At 45.0% G+C, this 20,218-nt stretch overlaps 1 protein-coding gene across 2 annotated transcripts in view; it reads left to right on the plus strand.

The window, feature by feature from the left end:
- Positions 1 to 20,218, plus strand: part of LOC117369344 (serine/arginine repetitive matrix protein 1-like) — a 137,529-nt gene that overhangs the window by 72,244 nt on the left and 45,067 nt on the right. The window contains exon 6 of one of the 2 annotated variants that reach the window (XM_033963807.1): positions 10,230 to 10,403. The exons of the other annotated variant lie outside the window; for it this stretch is intronic. Coding sequence (XP_033819698.1) covers positions 10,230 to 10,403 — 174 coding nt within the window. The remainder of the gene's footprint in view (positions 1 to 10,229; positions 10,404 to 20,218) is intronic. 2 annotated transcript variants of the gene reach the window in all.

A 20,218-nucleotide genomic window follows, 5' to 3' on the forward strand; every position in this document is an offset into this window, starting at 1 on the left:
TTAATTTAGCTTCTGATCAACCCTGAAGTGTTTTAAAGCCATTTTTGGGCACTGAGTAACGGTGACCATCTTGGATTTCATGATTTTTTAATTTTTTTATTTTTTCTTACATTTTCAAATTTTTTTTAAAACACCTCGTATTTCCTCAAAATTGGTAGGGATGGAGTCCTCAGACCCTACTATTCATATATCATGCCTTATTTGTGCTGGATGGGCAGCTGAAAAGCTCCTTTGCACCATGCTTGCGTGGCATTGGTGGAGGGACAGGAGTTTCAGACTTAGCCCCTTCATAGGTCTCTAGGGCTGGAGAATGGCAGACAGTTCTGTCAAGGAGATTGAAACACCTTCAGGAACCCCGGGACAGTAGCTCTGTGCAGCATAAGGGTGTAAATGCTTCACAGACCAAGAAAAGGCATTTGTTCTTCCCCAAGGAAGAAGGTGCCAAAGAAAGGCTCAGAGGAGTAGAGGCCCATCTTGGATCTCAAACATGTTAATGTGACTCTGAGGGTAGCTCGGTTTCAAATGGAGACCATTCAGTCCGTCATCGCAGTAGTTTAGTAAGGAGGCCACCTTAAGATGTGATGGTTGTTACCTTCACATACTGATTTTCCCGGAACACAAGAATGTTCACTAAGGTTATAGTGGTGGTAGCTCATCTCCACAGAGCAGGGTTGGCAGGTGCACCTATATTTGGATAATTGGCTGATCAGAGTGCTATCCTGACTGGAAGGAGAAAGCGCAGTAGCGGCAGTTGTGGAGATGCTGCAGAGACTGGGATGGATTGTGAACTTCCGAAAGAGCCACCTGGTTCTGACACACTCCCTAGTATATCTGGGAGTCTTATTCAACATGGCAGAAGTCCAAGTCTTCCTGAAGTACGCAAACAGAAGCTTCATGGTCAGGTTACAGACCTGTTGACCAAGCCAGAACCTATTGCGTGGCATTACCTTCTAGTCCTTGTGTCAATAGCGGCCATGATAGAGGTGGTGCCCTGGGCAAAGGCACATAAGATCCCCCTCTAGGATGCCTTGCTAACTCGCTGGTTGCCTCAGAGAGATTCGCAGTAAGTTCTGTTCCCCTGGACGGCGGCAGCCAAGCGCAGTATGATCTGGTAGCTCTATTCACAGTCTCTGGCACAGGGGATTCTGCTTCAAATCAATTACTGAGTCACCTTGACAATGGATGCCAGCTTGTCGGCTGGGGATTCATTGCAACACTCACCAATGAGCTCCATCTCAGCAGAAGTGTTCTATCAACAGGCTGGAACTCTAAGCAATTTGAATGGCGCTGCTCCAACTGCAGTCTTTTCTGTAAGGCAAAGCAGTCAGAGTCTTCTTTGTCAGTGTCATGGCAGTGACTTATGTCAACAGACAGGGAGGCACCAGGAGTGCTGTGCTCCAACAGGAGGCAAAGGTATTGTTCTGCTGGACAGAAATACAACTTCAGGCGATCTCTGCAGAGCACGTGACCAGAGTGGACAGTGTTCAAGCAGGGTATCTCAGCAGATAGACATTAGACTCAGGAGAGTGGATGTTGTCTCTGAAAACATTCCAGGCAATTGTGAGAAGATGGGATTGCCCAACAGTCAGCCTCATGACAACTGAAAAGAAAAGAAGGTGGATCAGTTCTTAAGTCACAGACACAAGCCTGGAAGTGCAGGGCTAGACTCCCTAGTTCAACCATGGCCAGAGACTGAACTACTGTACTTGTTTCCCCCTTGGACCATGATAGGCCGGGTGATCCGCTGGATAGCTCATCACCCAGGAACCAGTAGTGCTTGTAGCACCAGATTGTCCCAGGCGCCCTTGGTATTAGGATCTTGTCTGACTACAAAAGGAGCAGAGGCTCAAGCTCAAAGTGCATCCAGAATTACTTTTACAGCGACTGATCTGGGACGCTTTGGTCTTACGACATGGCTCTTGAGTGCACAGCGCTAGTCCAAAAAGGATACTCAGAAATGGTCACTGCTACTCTACAAAGAGCCAAAAAGCCAACGATGGTTTCAGTGTATGCTAGAGCATGGGAGACATTTCAGTGCTGGTACCACATAGAAAAGTTAGAGCCAGGCAATGTTCCCACATCATCAATACTGGCATTCCTACAGGAGGGCCTTGACAAGGGAATGGCAGTGGCATCCCTTAGAGTTCAAGTGGCAGGACTCTTCTGTTTCCGGAGCTGAGAGAAGAGAGCTTCATTAGCAGCCCATCTTGACGTAGTCAGGTTCTTGAATGGTGACTTGAGACTAAGGTCACCGATTCAAGACTCATTTCCATCCTAGAATGTATGAGCCTTTACAGGAAGCCTCCCTTATGAATCTATTGGTGAAAGCAGTCTTCTTGGTGACAATTACATCTGCCGAGAGAGTTTCAGAATTTCAGGCACTGTCATGTAGACAGCTGTTCCTCAAGATCGCAGGAACAACCTTGCCTATGGTTTCCTCCTTCTTACTGAAGGTTGTTTTGGCATTTCATGTTGCCAGCATTTCACCCCACAGGATCCAAGAAGAAAGACAAGACCTTAAAGGTTTTAGACATCAGAAGAGTCCTGTTACGTTACCTGGAAGTGACTAATGAGTTTTGTCTCTCAGATCATCTTTTCATGTTAACCAGTCAAGACAAGACAGACCCACTTCAAGGCCACCATCTCTAGATGGATTCATAGAGTAGTATATCTTCTGCATACATCTGTTGCGGCAAATAACTGCCTATCTCGTTGAAAGTGCATTCAACAAGAAGAGTGGCCTCCTCTTGGGTGGATTTGGGTGCCTCCTGAGAGATTTGTAGATCAGCAGCCTGGCCCTCCCTTTAAATCTTCACCAAATTCTACAGGTGGATATAGCAGTACAGGAGGATGCTGTTTTCTTGTCTTCAGTACTACAAGCACCCTATCCCACCCTAGAGTTTGGGGACTACTTAGGTATGACCCTATGGTTGAGCATTCCATCCCTATTGCACTGGAAAAAGAGATTAGGTTCTTATCTTGATAATATTTTTTCCAGCAGATAGGGATGATATGCTGAACCCCCTGTCCAGTAATTATCTGATATGTCTGCTTTCTGCCTCAAGCTTAGTGGTCAGCTACACAGCTAAGATTTTTCCTGTCAAACAGACTATGGGATTATGAAGAATCTATATATATATATATATATATATATATATATATATATATATATATAATTAAAAGGGAAGAATGGTTGAGCTCCATAAATATTCAGACTATTTTGCTCTTGTTTAATATGTATTTTTCTTACATTCATTGTTAATGTTTTCACTACATTACTGTTTGGGCAGTGATTGTCTTAAAATGCTGAGCAAATCAGAGTGGTGTTGGGAAATTTCCCATACCCCTCCTTCTCCTATCTTCGTCTGTAGGGCTGTTGCTGGATTTGGTACGAACTAAAGGGGTCAGCAGAGATCAGGGAGCGGCGGAGCTGTAAAGCTGTGATTGACATCTTCTGTAGAATGCTTGTGAGCAGGCATGGACAACCCTATGTATGGTTCAGCATACCATCCCTGTCTATCTACTGGAAAAGATATTAAGGAGAGAACCTAATCTCTTTTTATTTTATATTCTTAAAAATGTAATGCAGTGATTTTAATTTAATTTTGATTTAAAAAAAAAAAAAAATAGTTTCATTGATGACATTGAATGCTATGTGGGATTTAGTGGTTTATTCATATGTATGTATAAATGACATTATTCCTTTTCTGGTGCTCCTTGTTGGTTTTTCACGCTGTACATCTGGTACTTTGTGATTCCATGTTTGGTTTTTTACAGTGACGGCATGAGGGTTCTAGTGATCTGTGAGGGGTCTGCTTTGTTCTTGTTTTTAATAAGTGGTGATGTAAGTAATCACTAAGATCTACTTCCTTATTGTCCTTACCAGCTCAGTCCAGACAAGTGGATGTTCCCCTGCCAGTACATAGAGACAGAGAAAAACTCTGAAGCTTCTCCCTTCCTCCTATAAAGTTGATGCAGGCAAAGCTTCAGTCAGTATTTCTCTTTCTAGCAGGTGGATGCAGTTGTCTGATCTGATCTGGTACAGTGGACCACATAAGTAAGCCAAAGGTTCTGAAGGTGTTTGCTCTACTTTCCACATCAGAGCAGGGATTGAAGCTAGGGGGATCTTTTCCTAGTCAGGAGGGGCTGTTTTCCTAGTCCCCCACTCCCCAGAGCAATCTCTTTGGATGGATTGACTGGGGTTCTGTGCCCTTGAATTGGCTGTGGTCATCTTCAGTTTGGTGGTGGTGGGGTTAGAGTTCTGTTTGGGGTGGTAGGGTTAGAGTTCTGTGTTTTAGCTCTAGAGTTTTGATCAGAAAACCTCTGAGACAGTAAGAGACTTTCCAACTTTGGCTCTGGGATGGGTAAGTGGAGTGTAGCTCCTGATCAGAGTGTGACTTGGTGCACTGGAGCATCATGAGGGGGATAGGATTTTTCAAAACTCAAGTTCATTTTTATGTCAGTTTTGAGCTTTGCAATTAATTTTGTTCATCAAGGCAAGATTTGTAGTTTATTCCCATGCCAAAATTCATGCATTATACTACAGTAAATGAATCTTGCCTTGATGAACAAAGTTAATCACATATTTCAAAACTGACAAAAATGGATTGCGTTTAAGAAAAGCGTTATTCAATTCCAGTGTCTGAAAGATGCAGCTGCCACTAGCAAGGACTGAATTTGACTTCACGTGTTTTGTAAGGCACTTGGCTGGAGCAAGAGCTTGGTGAGCGGAATGTGTGAAGGCCCTAGAAACTGAATTTTTGATTCTCAACCACATGGAGAGAGAGCAGGTTGGGGAGAAGGCCTAGTGTCTCTGCTACCCTTGAGAAATTGCTACAGAAAGAATGGATTTTCTTCCAGATTTATTTTGATGATGCTTTGTTCTATACAGCAGAGTTCAGACCAGATGGGGCAAGGGGGCTAGTGTTTCTATTCAGAGTGGAAACAGGATGTTTCCTGGACCCATGCTGAAGATGCCTCTGCTGCACAAGGAGTGAGATAACTCTCACAAAAACTACTCTGAATCATTAACCTCCGACAGGAGCTCTGACGCTGGGGCTCCTGAAAATTGTGAGCCTTCAGGAGCAGGGGGAAAGACCTTTGGAGATTCTGCTCTGCCAGATCAGAATATAACCAGTGGAATGAGAATGGTGGTTGAAGTACTTCATTTCTTGGAAACAAAGAGATACAAGGGAAGGTGCCACTGGAATCTCTGTTGGGTCCAAATCTGTCCAGTGAAGGGTAGGCAACTTGACACTGAACTTCTGCAGTGGTTGGGGGGGGGGGCTTACCAGTTTTTTAAAAGAGTGGGCCAGATCACTTTTGACGATTGGGTTCAGGAGATTATTCACGAGACCTGTGCTCCGGAGAGCTTTGGGATTTCAGGAGATTCTCCTCACAGAAGGTTACCATAAGTCTCTGGATGGGCTGCTTCAGTTCAGTATAGTGGTCCAGGTTCCACCAGAAGAGTGTAATGTGATAGATATTCTCTGTTTTTCTCATGATGCCAAAATAGATGGCACATTCAGATCTATTCTCAATCTTGGGTAAGTAAGTGAGCATTCGTAAGGCCCATTTTTAGAATGGAAACATGGTATCCATCAATATAGCAGTTCAGTAGGAGGAATTTATCTCCCTGGATCTTATCAAGGCATTTCTTATTTCATATCAAGGCATTTCTTATCAAGGAATTTCTTATTTCCCTGGATCTTATCAAGGTTCAATACACACATCAGTATTTTCTGTAATTTGCAATGTTGGGTGCTCATTTTCATTTTCAGGCTTTGCTGTTTTGCTTGACAATTTCACCCACAACCTTCTCTGAGGTGATGGTGTTTGTAGCAACCCATCTGTGCAGAAGGGTGTGTTAGTACAGTGGTTCCTAACCCTGTCCTAGAGGACCACCAGGCCAATCGGGTTTTCAGGATAGCCCTAATGAATATGCATGGTACAGATTTGCATGCCTGTCACCTCCATTATATGCAAATCTCTCTCATGCATATTCATTAGAGCTATCCTGAAAACCCGATTGGCCAAGTGGTCCTCCAGGACAGGGTTGAGAACCACTGTGTTAGTACACTTGTACCCTGACAACTACAGTAATTAATCCTAGGCTATGTCTTATAGCAAAAACCTTACCATAGTCGCCACATTAGTAAGCACCCTGAAGTCCTTAGGTTGGGTGGTGAAGTAAAGAGCCAGCTGAATCTGGTGCAGCAAATCAAATATTTAGATGTGTAGTTTGTTACCTGGAAAAGCAAAGCTCATATGATAAATCAGAGGGTTGCCAAGTTGCACATTTAGATCCAGGAACTGCTTCCTTGGAAAAGGTTGGAAGCAGGGCAGTGCTTGCAGGTGTTGGGCATTATGATCTCTGCACTGGATGTGATTCCATGGGTGCATGCCAATATGCAGCTGCTTAGAGTACTCCTCTCTGACTGGTCACCTCGGATGCAGAGATTGGACATTTCGCTGTCCTTGCCTCTAGCAGTCAGTCTGAATTGATGAACACTGGAATGGATGTTTCTCACTTCGGATGCCAGACTCAGTGGCAGTGGGACTCATTGCCAGAGGCAGATGGTCCCCAGATGGAGGAAAAGTGGCGTATAAATTGTCTTAAATCCAGAGAGCTCCAGTGTGGTAAAAACTTAGGATTCAAGGAAAAACGATATGGATTCTGTCTGACAACATGAGAGTGGTAGCTTGAGTGAACAAGCAAGAGTACTAGCAGTTCTTTGGTAGCCCAGGAAGCAACCATGCTTCTTAAGAAGGTTGAGACGCATTTGTCAGTCCTTTTGGCAATTCACACATCAAAGGTGGACAGTGTGCAAGCCAACCTTTCTCAGTTGACAGTGTCTGGACATAGGAGATTGGAAACTGGAAGACAAGGTCTTTGCAAGAGTAGTTCAAAAGTGGGGGAAAGCCCTAAATGGATTTGATGGCTAGTCATAAGAAATCTAAGTTATCATTTGCCCTGCATGTCTCTTCCCTTTGTAGGACTGTCTTCTTTATATTACAGAAATTTTGTGCCATTCACCCATTTTGTAACAGAATTTTTTTCATCATTAATTCTAGTCCTGTTGATAACAAGAATTGATTATTGTAACATAGTGCTTCTCAGTGCCAATGAATCTGTTAAGAGAGTTCAGACTTTATAGCTATACACCTCTTAACTCATTCCTATTCCAAAAATCATGTTACGCCTTTATTAAAACACTATCATTGGCTTCCAGATGCCTACCAAAAATCCAATACAAACCACTTTTCCTTGCTTTCAATACTTTTTGTCAAGGATCCCCAGATTACCTCTCCTCTCTGACAATATCTTATTCCCTAAACAATTACTGGATGGTTATACCTGGGCCTTGCATGGATCAACTGAATCAACTTGTGACTGTGCGTTGTTATTTGTAGTATCCATCCTCTGGACTTGTGTGCTAAGGGACACATCAAAAAGTTTAAGGGCTGTTTAAAAACCTAGCTCTTTGAACACACTTTTTCCTCTTAACTGGGTCCTGGACTGTCGCTGAGTGATCCTCTCTCTCTCCCTGAAGATGCTTGCTTATTGTCCTTTCATGAATGAGATTCTTTCCTGTATACCAATGGTTATTTTCCTTGTTTCTATTTTAGATTGTAAATTGCTTAGTCCTGTGTGTCAGTTTTAGCGGTATAACAATTAATGAATGATAAATAAATTAAGGCAGAAGGGAAGACAGGTACTCTGGGCAAAGACACCCTTTCTCTTTTGTGGCCCACTGATTATCTTCAGTATTTTTGATTTAGAAGGTGATGAATTGTGAGGGTTGATTATTATAATTATAGCTGAGACATCCTTGGTATGTTGATCTCATCAGAATTCTGATGGAGTATCCTATTTGCTTTGATTTTAGCAAGGGTCCGTTGTGTTGGGGACCAGTTCTTCTAGAAGATCGAGTTTCATACTCACTTATGACTTGCCTATTGAGAGGTGCAGACCAAGAAAGCAAGGATATTCTTCAGTTTTTTATCTATGCCTCATTAGGCCAAGAATGTTCAACTTCTCTGGCTTATACAAGGGTCTGGAAGACATTTGAAGGATGATTTCAATAGAGGGCCATCATCTCAATGCAGGAAATTGTAAGGAACTATCTATCTTACCTTCTGCAGGAGTTGAACAATGATCTGTATTCCTTAAAGGTCCAGATGATGGCTCTGTCTAACTTTCAGGAGAGCATTATTGGAAGCTCCTAGTCATGGATGCGGATGAATTGAAGATTCATTAAACAGGTAAAGAACATAAGAACACTCCCATTACTGCCCCATCATTCCACACTGGGATGTTAATTTGGTCCTTTTGGACCTTGTCTATGGTGTTGTTTGAATCAGTCAGCGAGGCAACCTTGGAAACAGTCTTTGGTGGTGATTTGTTTGGTCCATCGCTTTTCAGAGCTGCAGGCAAGCTTCATGAAAAGATTCTTTATCTTTTCCTGTGAAAACAGCAAACTTGGCTGGTATTATCATTTCTGCCAGAGCTCTGTCACTTTCCCACCTGAATCAAGGGTTGTCCTCCTTCTGTTGTGAAAAAAGGGGAGGGGTCTTGCATCTCTTGAATGTAAAGCATGTTTTGCTGAACTACCTTAAGGTGTGTAATTTCTTTCCATGAATAGACAGGGAGAAAGATGCATCCAAGGCTATAAGATATAACCTAAAGATGCATCCAAGGCTATAAGATATAACCTAATGGTTAAAGTAGTCTGTGAACCCAGACATAGAACCAGTTTGCAGGTTCAAGTCCTACTTTATGGCAAAAACTGAAAAGCATCAAGACTGAGTGGGATTTGACAGCTACTCCAGTAGATGGGACGTAGGAACAGTGCTGGGCAGATGACTACAGTCTATACCCCAAAATTGTCAGAGAGAGTCAGAGATTAAGTATATCAGTGTTAAATCATGAAGAACTGGAACTTATACCAAATTCAACTCTGGCCACCTTGTTGGGTAGAATGGATAGACTGTGTAGATCTTTATCAGCCGACATTTATTATATATTAGTATGTTACTATGATCATTAGATGAATTAAAGAAGCCATTGCTTCTTATTTGTAAGGAATTTCTTGTGTTAGTTATGTTCTGATCTCATTCTGCTTGAGCACAGGCTTCTACATGGGCAGAATACTTAGGATGTTATCCACAGATATTGGCAGGGCCTTACTGCATCCCTTCGCCAAATGATAGATTGGATGTTCAGGTGAAAGAAAAGGATTCTTTTGGGGGAAGAAATACTCTGTGCCATCTTGACTTCTGCCTGCACTCAATAGTTAGTGGTGGATCTTGAGTACATCAATCCCTACAAGTAGAGTGAACAGTTAGTGAATGATAAGCCTTTAGATATAGAAACTTCAAAGTAATCTTCTAAGCTATGTAATAATTGAGGAAAAGACCTCAGAAGCTAATGCAAACTACAAACTTGGCTGCCGTTTTATTTGTTTCTAAAATGTATATCCCTTTCCACCCAGTGATCTAGATGGGTTACTGTTTGATGTACACAAACACATTTATGCCATCACAGGTCAAGACATCTCTTTATTTTGTATGTTTATCAAAATATATACATATTGTGCAAGAATTAATCTAAGAATTTATTTCAAAACTCTGAGCATGAGTACATCCTTTTTGTTTGGCCTGATCTGGTAAGGGTGATAAGGAAGGTGCAATTAAATCTTACCTGCTAATTTCCTTTCCTTAAGTCTTACCAGACCAGTACAGGGCCTTTCCAGAAGCCTTGATACAGAAGCATTCTGTCACAAGAAAGAAGACATTGAATTAGAAAGGGTTAGTAGAAGTCTAGGCCTGGGATGTACATATTGTTTGAGGGAGTGAAAGCTGGGTGTTCCGTTGAGCATTATTCCTTTGCCTTTCCAGTTTGGTTTTCAATCCTGTGATGGTTTTAACTTGTTGTTTTTTTGTTTTTTTTTTTCTTGTGATTTTTCTGAGGCTGTAGCTCAAAAATCATGGTCAAGGATATGTTTTTCTAGAGCTTTATTAGACCATACTGACTGAAGTTACGCCTGTGCCAACTTTATGGGAGGAAGGAGACAGATTCAGGATTTGTCTCCATCTTCTGACAGAGAGCTTAAACTCACTTGTCTGAATTGGTCTGGTAATATTCAAAAGGAAATCAGCAGGTAAGACTAAATTTCACCTTAACTGCCTTCATGCAGGAAACATGCCCTTTTTTTTTTTTTAAATAGGAAGAATATCAAAATGCCATGCCAAACCTTCCTTTCCGTGTGCCAAAGTTGCGTGTCTGTGAGGTCTGTTCTGCATACCTTTGTTTTCAAGATGATGACTATCTTACTGACCACTATCAAGGCAAATTGCACACTGGATATTCACGCATTCGTACCAAACTGGCAGAGCTACAGGTAAGCACCATTTCAGTTTCTGTTACAGGATAAGACTTGTTGAGGATTTAAGGGCAGAAGGGTGATGTGCCTATATTAAACAGTTGAGAGAAGAGAGTGAGTGAATGCTAGTTGTATGTCATCTTCATTGCCACGGGAGCCAAAGAAACAGCCATGGAAATAAGTAATTACTGGAGGAACACAAATCAGCAACAGTTATGCTGTCTGTGTGTGACCACATTCATTGAAAGCCAGCTCCTCCTACTGTAACACTGACATGTCTGGATTTGTATGTTAGACTTGATCTCTTGTTTTTCCAAATCCAAGCACAGGGCAGATTTATATACAGGTACAAAGGGCATCTCTGCCATAGATGGATTACAATCTAAGTTGTATCTGAGGCAATGGAGGGTAAAGTTATCTGCCCAAGGTTTCAAGGAGCTTCAGTAGGAGGATAGGGATTTGAACTCTGGCTCCCTTGGTTATTAACTCACTGCTCTAATCATTATGCCACTTCTCCATGCTGGTTATTTATAAAACCATTGGAACACTGCTCTGTTGTGACAGGCCCATCTATGTCTCTCTTCCCTCTTTCCCTTTGTTCTTTTAAATTGTGAAGGGAATGATGGGCCTTTCAGTTCTTCTGGCCATGTCTACAGTGCTTATTCCATGAAGGTTTGTATGCCACAATGTTTAATATAGGTATGCAGTACGGCATTAAATAATGAACATTATAGTATAATAATTCCACTTTTTCTAATGCAGTTAGATCTTTTACTTTATGGGTACCTGCATGGACTAAAACCAATAGGACAATCCACAGGAAAACCAGTTCCAGCTTTTCCCAACTGCAGTAAATGATCTCCGGTTCCAAAGATTATACAACTGCTCATAAATGAATCCAGATTACGGTGAATGAAGTCATTCTTTATCATCCTGCTAGACAAGTCCAGACAAATGGGCTTATGATAACCTTGTTAGCAGATGGAGGCAGATAACACAATATTGCAGTTTTACTGCCTATAAGTCAATGTGCCCATTAGACAGCATCCCAGTTATTCTCTGCTTTCAGCAAATGATGGTACATACTGTTCTGGTCTAGCAAGGTTAAGGTTCTCTAGGCTTGGCTTAGTCTGAAGTTTGAGCGCTTATCGACCTGTTTCCCAGGGCAGTAGCCTTTAGGTCAGGGGTGTCCAACCTTTTGGTGTCCTTGGGCCGCATTGGCTGAAAAATATGTTTCTGGGGCCGCATAAATGCTGCAGCAAGACAGAGGAGGGAGCTGGCAAGACAGTAAACACCCGGGGGCAGCAGAGGAAAACACTGCATCGCCCTTGACCGGGGCCGCACAGAATACTTCACGGAGCCTCCGCTTCCTGGTATGTTTGGATCTCCAGGCTTGGTATTCATAGTTTTTCTTCCCTCCCTCTCCCCCCACCCAAACTGTGAGGCTGATGGTGAGTGTCAATAGTTCGTGTTTGCCTGGAGCTGCAACTTAAAAAAAGTTCTTTATTAGGCTGACAGCAAAGTCTGTAGTGAAGACTAGGATCTGGTGAGCTGTTTTGCTGAGTTGGTATGGGTCTGGCCACAGTAGAGAGGACTGTGCAGTGCCAATAGATTTGCTGGGCAGCCTGGATGCAAAGATATTGGGCAGTGCCAAGTGCAGCTGCCAGTGCAGGGACTGCAGTGCAAAAAAACTTCACATGGGAGAAGCTTGGACTCCTTCAGAGCATTGACTTGGGTCAGAGACTTCTTGCGGTCCAGCTGTCCTATGCAGGAAGCTGCAGGACAACAAAGCAAGTATTCTACCTATTAGCTGAGCTGTTCATTTGTTTATTTCTCATTTATAATGCATTCACTAACTAAATGGGTAACAATAAAAACATCCACAATTTAACAAACAGATATATACCAAACAATAATTGTGAATCACAACTCTATACCCCATTATTCTCATCAGACATATGCTTGTACAAATAGATTGTTTATAACTTCTTAAATTCAAGCATAGATAACAAAGACACAAATTGCCAGGTAATTTATTTCATAGTAAAGGCCCAATTAAGGACAAAGGACTATTACAATATTTGAGTAACAAACTTTCGTTAATGAGAGCAATGTCAATTGCTGTTTCCCCACAGATCTGAGGGAACAGACCAATTCATAAAACTGTAGGGCTTGCTGAAAGTACCGTATTTTCACGTAGATAACGCGCACCCGTGTAAAACGCGCACACGGGTACAGCGCGCGGAAAACACAAATTTATGTACAGAAATTTTTGTATACCGCGCACACCCGTATACCGCGCATGCTGCCCGACTCTCCAGCCGCCCGCCCTGACTCTCCTCTGGCCACCCCGACTCTTCTTTCGCCCGCCCCGACTCTCCTCTCCCCCTTGAAGTCCTGTCCCCACCCTGAAAGCCTGATGCCCCCCTGACGTCCGATTCATCCCCCCCCCCCCGCAGGACCGCTCGCACCCCCACCCCGAAGGACCGCTCGCACGCACCCCCACCCTGAAGGTCGGGTTGGGCCCATGTGCCTCAGGCCCCGCCCCCAGGAGGGACCTAAGGCTCCCGGGCCTATTCTGATTGGCCCAGGCGCCTTAGGCCCCACCAGTAGGCGGAGCTTTGGGACGGATGGGCCAATCCGGCCTCATTCCGTCGTTGGCTGCCTGCCGGACAGGCGGGTTTGGCTCCCGTCTGTCCGGCCAACTACAGAAAGGTAAGGGGGTTGGGGGTGTCGTGGGGGTCGGCCAGGGGGGTCGCGGGTCGGCTGGGGGGGCGGTCGTTGGGGGGAGGGGGTTTGCGTCGAGGGCAGGAGGGCCTGGGATCCCTCCTGCCCTTAATGTAGTGCAGGGTGGGGTTAGGGGGTCGCCGTGGCCAGGAGGGTTTGGGCTCCCTCCTGGCCCGATATTGTCGGGGAGTTGGGGAATCGGCGGGGCAAGAGGGCTTGGGCTCCTTTTTGCCCCGATCGTGTCGGGGAGTCGGGGGGGGCAAGAGGGCTTGAGCTCCCTCTTGCCCCGATCGTGTCGGGGAGTCGGCGGTCCTTCGGGGTGGGGGTGCGGGTGTGTGCGAGCGGTCCTGCGGGGGGGGTGAATCGGACGTCAGGGGAGGGGAACTATGTAAAAAATATTTTGTACAACGCGCTCACGCATATACCGCGCAAGGGTATGCACGGTTTGTAAAAACACGTATAACGCGCGCGTTATATGCGTGAAAATACGGTACACAGGCGATATGCCAGACAAAGGGCTCCTTTTACTAAGCTGCGTTAGGGCCTTAACGTGCGGAATAGCGCACGCTAGACCTTAACGCCAGCATTGAGCTGGCATTATTCTAGAAGCGTACTGCGCGATAATTTCGTGCATGCACAAAAAACGCTAACGCACCCAAAGTTTTAAAAATAAGTATCAACAATTTAAAATTTAAGCGAAACGTGTCAGCAAGGGGATAAACTGCATATAAGCTAAGTTATCAAATTCTATTTATGCTGCATATTTAAAGCAAATAATTATGATAAGACAAATGCTAAGACGGAATTAATGAGGATCTTCACCACCACGAAGTTATGCTACTTGGGTGGTAATCTGAAAATCCCTAAAAGAACTAATATTAATGTACTTTATAGCTGCTATACACAATGCTATCTGAGGTTGGTGGATGGTAATATAAAAAATGGCACCCTGTATGACATTATACGTGTCCTGGGAAAGCGTCAACTTATTCAATTTCTGCTCGTAGAATGCTGTGGATCAGACAGTGGGCCGGTGATTCCACCTCTAAAGCTGCTCTTTCCAGACTCCCTTTTAAGGAGTAACTATTATTTGGTAAAGGCCAGGATGATCTTATGAATTGTGTAGTGAATCATCACCCCAAGACCCTGCCTGATAGTAGACCCAGAACCTCTAGAGGCTCAGGGTGCTCTAATTTTCGTGGTTTCACAGAGATTCTTCCAGGGCTACAGGAAGAGATTTTCTGGATCCAGGCATACCCAGGCCTCTGCTTCCTATGCTGCTCCATCTACCAAGAAATCGTAATGACGCAAGGCGGAGGGAGGCCCCTCTTCATAGAGGGGGGAGGCTCTCAGCATCCCTGCAGGCCTGGTTCCAGATTTTGTCTAACCACTGGATTCTGGACATCATTCGGTCCAGCTACAAGCTGGAATTTGCCCGGCCTCTGATGGATTGGTTTGTGGACTCGCCCGCAGGGTACCTGAAAAAGGCGGTCAAAGTACAAGCCACTGTGAGAAGGTTATTAGACATTCAGGCTATAGAACATGTGCCACTTGAAGGCTCAGGTCCAGGGAGATACTCCATATATTTTATTGTGCCAAAGAAAGGCTCTGATGATTGGAGACCCATTCAGGACCTTATGTAAATGCAGCTTTCAAAGGTCAGTGCTTTTGCATGGAATCGGTTCAATCTGTCATAGTGGTGATGACTCCAGGAGAATTCCTAGCCTCTTTAGATCTGACAGAGGCCTATTTGCATATTCTCATTTTCCGAGACCACAGTAGGTTTCTCAGATTTCATGTTCTAGAAAATCATTATCAATTTTCAGCTCTACCCTTTGGCCTGGTGACAGCTCCTCGCACTTTCACCAAATGGATGTTTGTGGTAACATCTCACCTGTGCAAGATGGGACTTTAAGTTCATCCCTACCTGGATGACTGGCTAATCAGGGTCCCCTTATCTGAGGATCAGCGCTCAGTGAATCAGGTGATCTGAATCCTGGAGGATCTGGGTTGGATTGTAAATTACCAAAAGAGCAATTTGACACAGACTCAGTCCCTGGAGTACCTTGGGATCTTGCTCAACATGGCTGTTGGACAAGTCTATTTATCAAAGGCATGCAGACAGATGCTGTGCTCTCAAATTTCTTGTCTCTTGGAAAAGTTAACTTTATTGGCGTGGGATTATCTTCAAATCCTGGGGTCCATGTTGGCCAAGATAGATGTGGTGCCTTGGGTGAGAGCCCACATGTGACCTTTCCAGAACATGTTACTTTCCCGTTGGTCTCCACAGGCAGCCACCTTACAGAAGTCTCTGCTAGAGAATGACACGAGGAAAAAATTTGTCCCCGTCACCGCCCCATCCCCGCGACTACTGTCCCCATAGCATCCATTACAAGCCTCAGTACTGCAATATTTAGCTTATTCCTTCCTTATAAATCAAAGTTCTGGCTGCTGAACTAGAGAAAGAGATGTTCAGCTGGCAGGGCTTTGTTTATAAATTTTTATCAACACAACTAATATACTATTTTATCCTAAAGCAAAAAAAAGAAAATAAATAGAATTTTTTTTTTCTATCTTTGTTGTCTGGTTTCTGCTTTCCTCATCTTCTCATTCAATTCCTTCCATCCACTGTCTGTCTTCTCTCTGCGTCTTCCATTTGCTCTGTTACTGTGCCTCTCCCTTCACACCCCTTCCCTCAATTGGTCTGGCACCCATCTTCTTCCCTCCGCTCCCCCCATAGTCTGGCATCTCTGTTTTCCTTCCAGCGTCTTCGCCCCACTCTGTCTTCCACATTTCCCTTCAGCGTCTGTTCTATTCCTTTCCACCACCCCCTTCCCTCTCGCCACCCCTTTCAGTGTCTTCCTTTCTACTGCCGTTCAGCACCCCTCGCGCGGTCCGACCATCTCCCTTCCTCCCTCTTATCTTCATGGCGCATTACAATGTAATTTGTGCAAACCGCCGGAGTCTGCGAGCTTGGTCCCCGTCCCATCCCGACAAACCATCTTGCATCTGTGTTCCTATTTTCCCCATTTCTAATATCTCCCCTGTGTATCTGGCATCGCCCCCCCCCCTGTGTCCATATACCATCTCCATGTATGTCCCTGTCCCTATGCCCCCATGCACATAATTCCCCCCATGTATCTCCCCTTTATGTCTCTATCCCTATGCCCCCATATACATAATTTCTTCTCTGTTTCTGTTACCTTCCTGTGTCCAGATTTCCCCTCTCTTCCTCTTCTACACCAATGTGTCTCTTCTCTGCAACCCCATCTAGCTTCTTCCCCTCTTTCTCCCCCCTGCTTCCAGCATCTGGCTCACCTGCCTGTCCTCCCCTTTCTTTCCTGCTGTGGGTTTCCTTCTCTCCCTCTTCATCCCCTCGGCCCAGAATCTCTTTCCCTTTAACTCCCTCCTTCCTAGTGTGAGCCGGGAACACGATCCAGCAGCCCACCTCCCGCCCAATCGCAGCGTTCCGCCATCCCCCTCCCTCTACCTCACCTTAGGTGCCAACTTTAATTCTTCTCCCAGCTGCACGCTTTCAATAAGCCGCGCAGGCATGGCTGCTTGAATTGTTGAATCTTCTCCTCTGATGCAACCGGAAACAGGAAGCTGCATCAGAGGAGAAGATTCAACAACTCGAGCAGCCGCGTGAGCCGCGTGCACAGCTTATTGAAAGCGTGCGACTGGGAGAAGAAGAATTAAAGTCATCACCTAAGGTGAGGTGGAGTGAGGGAGTTGGCAGGATGCGGTGATCGGGTGGGGATGCTGGACCGCGCGATCCATGATTGCTTCACTGCAGAGACAAGACCATTCACTGCTCCATAGGGCGGTGAATGGCCATGTCCCCGTCCCCACAGCGACCACTATTTTTTCTCTCCCCGTTTCGGCGGGTTACCCGTGGCTAACCATGGGTAACAACCACTGTGTCATTCTCTAGTTTCTGCCATGGACACTGGAGGCTTGAGCCAGCATGGATTGGTGGCTCCGTCCTCAGTTCCTCTCCAAGGGCGTGCCTCTGCAGATTGCTTCCTGGGTGGTTGTAACGACAGATGCCAGTCTCCTGGGCTAGCGAGCCCATTCCAACTGTCGTCTTCTCAGAACAAGTGGTTGATCAACAGGCTAGAACTGCATGCCATCCAGTTCGATCTGGTGAAATTGCAGAAGACTCTCAAAAGTCAAGCGATCAGATTCTTCTCCGACAATGCTACAGTGGTGGCATATGTCAGTCACCAGGGAGGCACCAAAAGTGCATCTCTCTGGAAGCCTGCATGCTCTTTTACTGGGCATAGCATCATCTCCAGGCGCTATTGACAATACATGTTGCAGGCATGGACAATGTTTAAGCCGACTTCCTCAGCAGACAGACCTTGGACCCAGGTGAATGGATGCTGTCAATGGCAGTGTTTCAGGCCATTCAGCACTGGGATTGTCCACACTTCGTCCTCATGGCAACAGCAAAAACAAGAAAGCAGACAGATTCTTCAGTCGAAGATTTGAGCCTGGAAGTGAGGGTCTGTAGACACTCTAGTCCAGCCATGGACTCGGGGCATCCTGCTGTATGTCTTCCCTCCCTGGCTCATGAAAGGCTGGGTCCTTCAAAGGATTGCAACTCCTCAGGGAAGAGTCATTCTTGTGGCTCCAGATTGGCCTCGCAGGCCATGGTATGCAGATCTTATGTGTCTTTGAACAGGTCTACAGCCTCCGATTGCAGTTGCATCTAGATATCCTTTCTCAGTGTCCAGTATGCATGGGGGATCCAGATAACTTTGCTCTTACAGCACACTCTTAAGTCAAAGTGTTAGAGTGTAAAGATTACTCAGAAGTGTTCATTGTCGCCCTTCTCAAGTCTAAGAAGTCGACTACAATCTCTCCATATGCTAAAGTATGGATGACTTTCCAGCATTGTTGCACCCAAGAACATTTGGAGCCTTTTTCAGCTCCAGTTTCAGTAGTTGTTAGGTTTTTTCCAAGCAGGCCTTGACAAGGGCCTTACTGTGGCTTCACTTCAGGTGGCTTTCTTGTTTAATTTAATTTAATTTAATTCTTATATACCGCTAATAACCGTGAGGTTTCTAAGCGGTTTTCAAAAATGATGCATTAAAAGATACAATAAATAAGATAGGTACTTGGAAATTCCCTAACTGTCCCAAAGGCTCACAATCTAACTAAAGTACCTGAAGAAACAATTTATGAAAAAGTAAAGATAAAAATATAAAGACAGAGGTGGAGATAGAGATAGAAATGAATATTCCAACAAGATGGTGGCCAGTTAGGCCATCTTCTGTGCTGTCTCCCTTGTCCTGCTTTTGTTTTTGTTTTTGTTTTATTTTGCCTTTGTTGATTTTTCTTTTAAATTTCTTTTTTGTTGGTTTTTTGTTCTGTCTCTGCTGTTTTCATTTGGAACTTCCAGTCTCGTTAGTGTTTGCTTCTTTTGAGCTCACCTACCGATTTCCAGTTTGACAGTTGCTCCGATCTGGCAGCTGAGGGAGCCGTTGCCTGATGCCTGAATGGTTCTATTGTGGCGGTTAAGAGTTGAAGAATTGGGTCCTGTTTCTTTTCATGGTGGATGGGAGAGTTCTGGCTTTCGGCTCCTTGTGTTCATGTCCAGCCACTAGCGGAGAGGAGTGTGGGAGCACTGCTTCGCCCCCTCCCGAACCAGCATAGGACCAGCTCCGTTGAATTCAAGCTGCAACAACGGCGTGCTGAGGGCAGATGAAGGCGGGAGCCAGCCCATGCCGCCATGGAGGGACTACATCGGACCAGCATGCAGGTCGGTCAAGCCATCTCGACCTCCTCCCCGTTACCAGCAGGGAGAGGAGATTAAATCTTTTCTCCCTGTTAGGTCGTGGGAGAGGCGGAGTGGTGATCGCACTCCTCTCCTGAGCGGGCTGGCGAAAAGATGTCAGCCCGCTGCTTGAAAGCAATCTTTTTTTTTTTTTCCCTGCTGGGTCGTGGGAGAGGCGGAGCGGTGCTCACACGCCACTCCTGAGCTGACACTCTTCAATATTAATGTGAAGATCTACATGCGGTGGAACTGTGACTGCTGGAGAGGGGCTCCCGATACTGCTGCTGGTCTCGGTGAGCCGTTAGCACTGCTTCTTTTAAAGTGTTCTCCCCTGCTGGATCGGGGGAGGGGTGTAACTGTGATCAGGTGCCCTGCTGGAGAGGGGCTCCCGATACTGCTGCTGGTCTCGGTGAGCCGTTAGCACCGCTTCTTTCAAAGTGTTCTTTCAAAGTGTTGTTTCAGAGCTTGGAGCCATAGACCTACGCTGGCGTCTCATCCAGACCGCCAGATTTCTGAAGGGTATTCTTCGCATCAGACCACCTTTGTGGGTCCTCAATTTGGTTCTGCGAGCCCTCACCAATGCTCCATTCAAGCCACTGGAAGAAGTGTCCCTCTTGCACTTGATGATAAAGACTTGTTTTCTGGTATCGGTAACCTCAGCTGATGAGTCTCAGAGTTCTAGGATCTTTCTTGTAGAGAGCCTTTACTTAAGATCTCAGAGACTGGAATCTCCCTATGCACTGTTTCTTCTTTTCTGCTGAAGGTGGTTTTTGAGTTTCATGTTCATCAAGAGGTGTGTTTACCTGTCTTCTAGCCTACAGGTTCTAAGAAACAGAACTGCATTTTGAAGAAGTTGGACATGAGAATAGTGCTTCTTCGATTTCTAGAGGGCACCAATGTGTTTAGACTCTCTGACCATCCCTTTGTGCTGACTCATTTGACTAAGCAAGGCACACCTACTTCCAAGGCCATGATTTCCAGATGGATCTGTAAGGCCATTTTGCCAGCCTACATTCTCTGTGGGAAACAGCCCTCTGTTTCTGTTAAGGTGCATTTGACTAGAAGTGTAGCTTCGTCATAGGCAGAGGCTAGGGCAGTCTCTCCAGAGGAGATTTGTAGAGCTGTGACTTGGTCCACTCTGCATACAGTGTTAGGGGCCAGCACAGTCAACCTGCCATAGATTTCTGTGACTGCTTTGTCCTGAATAACACAGCTATTGCACGTCCCATTTGTTCAGAATGACACACCTATTACACTGGAAAAAGAGATTTCCTTACCTTGATAATATCTTTTCCAGTAGATAGATATGTTATTCTGGACCCCT

The sequence above is a fragment of the Geotrypetes seraphini genome, chromosome 11 (assembly GCF_902459505.1).
Source record: "Geotrypetes seraphini chromosome 11, aGeoSer1.1, whole genome shotgun sequence".
Lineage (NCBI taxonomy): Eukaryota > Metazoa > Chordata > Amphibia > Gymnophiona > Dermophiidae > Geotrypetes > Geotrypetes seraphini.